Genomic DNA, 5,719 nt, shown 5'->3' with positions numbered 1-5,719 from the left:
TGAAATTCGTTTCTGAATGATTAGGTTAGCAAAGAATTCTTCGCTCTATGGTGAGCGAGTGATCATTAATGATCATGCATATATATACACATATATATATGTTTATATAGTTAGGGTTTTCTGGGTTTCTATATTGTACTTCATCTGTTTCTCTTTCCACTGCTATATATATATATGTGTGTGTGTGTGTTATGTGTAAGTGTTTTTATGCTAAATAAGAAAAAAGTTATAGTTAAGTACTATTTCTTTTGGGTTTCAATTATTTTTTAGCAGCCAGTATTGTCCATGATTTTAATTAATAAGTTATATGAATAATATGTACACTAGTCCAATGAAAGAACAATATATATTGTTGTCAACATTAACTAATTAGGTATATAGATGATCGGGGAGTTTCAAATAAGGATGTCTCTTCACTTTAAAGAATAAAGACATTAATATCTCGGATCTACATTATTAAGTCAATAATCGATTAGAATTGTTCATATTATTGGACATTATCCAAGATCATTCTTTAGAAGAAATCAGCTAAATTAAAAATTATTTAGTTCGTTTATTACCATCAAAATTATTTCAATTTTGATAAACTATATTTGTCTACAAAGTTTAGATAATCAAATAATTACCAATTTGATTGATACTTAACAGCTAGGTAAGGATCGATGCCCTTCTTGAATTCATGCTATGTGGAATACACCAATAAAGCTATTTGTGTGATTGCCGATAAAGTGTGTAAGGATGGTCCCCCTATTATTCAGTTTGTAAGAATTAACCATTTATATACCTAGAGATCGAGTCTATATATTGAAGAATTATAATATACAGTACTAATGAATAAACTACGACCAAACTTATTCATTAATTAAGCAGTGATTGTTCAGTCTGCGGTATATATATTGATGAACAAATTGATGAAATTTTTACTATAGCCTGCCAGATTGACCTGTCAACATATGTGGAGGCCACGTGGCCATAAATGCGCCATTCCTTTTCCTAGCTTTTTCTTTTCTTTTTTTTTGGGCAATTTTTCCTAGCTTTTTCATTCCCATGCAACATGGTGCGGTAAATTCTAGCTCCAGCATCTTTTTCTTTACCAATTAAATTCTGAATTATTATTATTATTATTATTATTATTACTTTTAAAGTTGATTATATTCTCTGCAGCTAATAAGATGTTGAGCTTGAAATGCAAGTGAGGCACACAGCTCAGTTGCAGATAGAGAGCATGCTTAGCAAGAAGAGGTTTAAAGCACTATTGGCATCTTCTTTCCTCCCCTACTTTTCTTGCTTCTATTGCTAAGTTTTGGGTTCCCAAGAACTAAATCTGACCTTCTTCTTGCTGCAACCTCAATTTTGCTGCAACCTCAATTTTCAGTCTCTCATATATATGTAAGTAGTACCTTCATTTTTATGATCCTAATTCTTCCAACATGGATTTTATTATAAGCCAAAGGTGATTCAAGGGTTTCTAGTCGTGTTTGCATTTGCGTATACAAATTTCCACTAGATTTTCTTTTGAATATATATGATTACTAAATTGTTTAATTTTAAACAATTCATCAGATTTCGAATTAATAAGATTCAAATGGTTCAACACATGGTATTCATTATATTTTTTAGAAGAATTTTGCTTCTAACCTTCTGAGAGCATTTTTTTATTTTTTTTTATGTAAATGCTTAAGAAACAACCCATCTACATATAATATCTGCTCAAGTTGTCATCACAATTTTCAGATTTGAAGATGGAGAACAATAATATCCTTAATTAGAGGATTTGTTTGGATTCTTTAGTGAGAAGTAATGTTTTCTTTGTTCATCTGGATCGATGGACCGATTATTTTTGAGATCATGAAGCAATTTTCCAAAGAAGAAAAAACTCTTATATATATATGGACGATAGAATACTAAAAGTAGTTCAATTATTTAATTTTCTTCTTAAATACTATTCTTTTAATTTTCAGTTGAATCACTATTGAAGCTGAAGATAAAGGAATTGCAAGAATGATGATGAGGGTGAGATGATTAATTATAATCAATGAGAATTACAATGACAAGAAATTCAAGTGATGAAAAGGGATTTGAAGCAAAGCAAGAGGGCCATGTTGGAAACAGTACTAGTACTAATTATTTCAAGGCATCATCATCTAGTACAAGTGCTCCAAGGCAATGGTCCGGATTTAGAAATCCAAGGATTGTACGAGTCTCGCGTACCTTCGGAGGAAAAGACAGGCACAGCAAGGTTTCGACGATAAGGGGATTGAGGGACAGGAGAATTCGGCTATCAGTACCAACCGCGATTCAATTGTATGATCTTCAAGACAGGCTTGGCCTTAGCCAGCCCAGCAAGGTAATAGACTGGTTGCTTGATGCTACTGAACATGATATTGATAAGCTCCCTCCTCTCCAAGTCCCTCACCATGGCTTTGGTCATCACCTGCACCCTCAATTTCATGACCCACAATCTAATTCTATTAATCTTGCTGCTGCTCCTTTCTTTGATCATGAGGCTGATCAGAATAAAGGGAAATCAATCAAAACAAGTGATCAACAAGATCATGATCATGATCAAGATGCCAATGATGTTGCTGGAGGTGGGTTTAGTGGCCAACAACTCTTGGCTCACAATTTATTTCCCATAAGGAATGTTCCAACTTCCATACCTGGGCTGCTCAACAATGCCATGCCATACAATTACAACTACTACAATCTTAATAATTCAGATCATCACTACCCTCCAAGTAGTTTATCTCTATCTCAGTTTGGTAGCAGCCATGGATTTAATTATCCAGTAGTACCCCAAATAGATCATCAGCATCAGCATCAGCATAGCCATATGATGATGAATAATGGCTTATTATCATCATTTTCATCTTCTCCAATGCACCCAATCTCATCTGGGTCTCATCAGCCTCAATTGTTCTTCCGTACTCCATCTTCAGCAACAATACCCTCACTTTTTGCTCCATATTCTCCTTACATCACCAGTACTACCCCAGTAATAGAGAGTACTAGTACTACTTCAGTACCAAATTTCCTACCTAATACTCTCATGCCCTCTCCTCGTAATGCAATTGGGTCAGCTACTTTGAAAAATAACAATGGATCAACCCAATTACCAAACAAGGACCATGCTGGTTCTTAAATTATTAGCTCTCCATCAATCTCCATCTTCAATGCATGTAAGTTGCTATAGCTAGCTATAATGGCCATGCCAATACCTTGTTGTTGGTCTCATGATCATCCTCTGCATCATCTGTCATCGATCGATATATCCATTTGCTCTCAACAAAAGGGAGATGGAACAGCTAACAAGAAGGAAACAATGATCGATCATCTTTGCTTATATAGTGAGAAACTTTGTAAGTACGACATGATATGCTATATATGTATACATATATATATTTGCATGTATACTTGTGATTGATGATCAGTGCTTATAATTTTATACTATACCAATTATATACCATGGCCGATTTATATATACACATTCGATATACATGCATGTTTGAGGTCAGATCATAATTAATATATGGCATTCATTTACATGAGTCAAAATAATTAAACTTATTTTTAAGCCTAATCAAGGGTACATGAATTTATTAATTTTATAGAAATTAGCTGATGAGTGCCAAATATATAGTTGATATTATGATATATGACTTCTTAATTATTTAATTACAATATATTGGTATTAATTAGTTATAGTACTACCATATATATTTCTCAAAGTCTGACTCATCTTTAAAATACTTTGATCTCAAGGTCTGGCTACTCTAATTAATTTCTTTTTCTTTTCGTTTTTTGATGAAAGGTGTGGCTATACATATACCATTAGATTGATCATCAACAAATAATGATTGGTGTTACAGTCAGCTATGGCAAATTTATTTACATATTACTGTTTAGTCAGTCTGTGATGTTGACTATACAGAGGTTAATTAATTTGGATATCAGAAAGGTTTATCTCTACTCATGATCTTTACTGTTAGCTGGCCAGAAAAAGAAGAAGGGTTTTTCTAGTATTTTGCTTTGACATTCATGTTTAATTTCGTGCACAGGAATGGCATGAAAGAATAGGAAAAACATATATCATGAAAGAATAGGATATATATATATATATATATACCGACTCATATAATATATGAGAAGAATTTACATGTTCCTGATGGTATCACATAGAGAGAGAGAGAGAGAGAGCCAAGGAGAGAGGGAGGGATGCCAGATGGTATCCCAGGGAAGATAGGTAAGTTATTTTGTATATATGTAATTCACACATATATGCATCGATCAGTGGTAGAGTTTTGAATATATATATATACACACGTGGGTTGAGTATCAGCTGAATTCTCTCATGTAATTAAGTGATCATCTAGTATATATAAACGAAAAACTTTCAAGTGTGAACGTTTGCCCTTGACAACAATATTGAGCATTCAAATGTGCGCCTCTCTAAGAATCACCGCACTTAAAGCTCATAAATATATATATATATATATATTCGAGGCAGCTGATCAGTTTGTTTATAGGGTCATTGAAGTAATTATATTGAAGCCAGTAAGCTGATCAGCTCCAACCCAATATATGCATATATATATGTATACCACAATACTTGTATGTAAGTCTTGATTGATATATTCTATATTTACCATATTAATTCGTACATTTTGATTGAATTGATCATATACTATTGTAAAGTTTATTTGTACATATATGTACCCCTCAAATGATCAAATGAATAGATTAAAATTCATCCAAAATTTCAAAGCTTTCAAACAATACAAACACATGCATGGGGTAATCAACCAATTATATATGTAAGAGCTATAGCTAATTAATTTCTGTCTTTCATCTAGCAAATTAACTTAACTTGTCGTGCAAAACTTTGAACTTGATTTCCATAGAGTCAATGGTCGTCAAGACTCGAGTTTAATTCTTAGAATTAAGCTAATTTATTTATTAATTGCACTTTAATTTGTTACATAATGCACAGATGGATCAAATTACTTTTGAGCAGACATGCATAAAACTAGCTATATACATATAGGCGTACGTACGGTGCACACATACTTAATTAGTTGTGGTAGCTTTAAGCCTAGTTCAGTTTTCAAGAGGAGGCCATGTTTAATTACACAGATTTGCAAACAAAACGTGCCTACAATACAAGCTATAGATGAACAAACTGATGAGCTTGATCGAGTATCGAGGATTAACAACAATATGATAGGTTTTCACCAGTCAGAACCTCTTCATCCTCACGATATGGTCCAACTCCAGTCATATATGCTACATCGACATATATGCAGCATATATATATATATATATATGCAGCATATATATATATATGCTGACATAGTGACATGCAAAACTGGGAGATATTCATCACTACTTATCTGCTATAGCTATAAATATAGCTACTGCATGCCTCCACTAAATTAAAGTATTATAAGCTCGATCAACGTCCTCTTTTACTTGTGATCCATCAGTTCGTACATATATTTTGTACAAACGTACAATTTAATTAATTAATATAAACTAGAAAACATATGCATGCATGCATGCATGTGCAATAGGCTAAGTATGCATATATGCCATGTGGGTATATAGTGTTTAATTGATATATATGATTTAGTTCTAGCATTAAATCTTGGTGCATGTAGAGCTCTAGCTTAATCGTTTCGATCTATATCAAATACGTACGTAAAGAAAGCCAAAATATGAG

The 5,719-nt window shown here is 32.9% G+C and overlaps 1 protein-coding gene across 1 annotated transcript; it reads left to right on the top strand.

The window, feature by feature from the left end:
* Positions 1 to 1,215: 1,215 nt before the first annotated feature.
* Positions 1,216 to 3,466, top strand: TCP17 (TCP domain protein 17). Its single transcript, XM_086227330.1, has 2 exons — positions 1,216 to 1,389; positions 1,962 to 3,466. The coding sequence occupies exon 2, from the start codon at positions 2,036 to 2,038 to the stop codon at positions 3,140 to 3,142; it is 1,107 nt and encodes a 368-aa protein (XP_086083456.1). The 5' UTR covers positions 1,216 to 1,389; positions 1,962 to 2,035; the 3' UTR covers positions 3,143 to 3,466.
* The last annotated feature ends 2,253 nt before the right edge of the window (positions 3,467 to 5,719 follow it).

This window comes from Dryas octopetala, chromosome 9, assembly GCF_963921425.1.
Source record: "Dryas octopetala chromosome 9, drDryOcto1.1, whole genome shotgun sequence".
Lineage (NCBI taxonomy): Eukaryota > Viridiplantae > Streptophyta > Magnoliopsida > Rosales > Rosaceae > Dryas > Dryas octopetala.
Note: the sequence above shows the minus strand (reverse complement) of the source record. Positions and strands in the feature narration are given on the sequence as shown.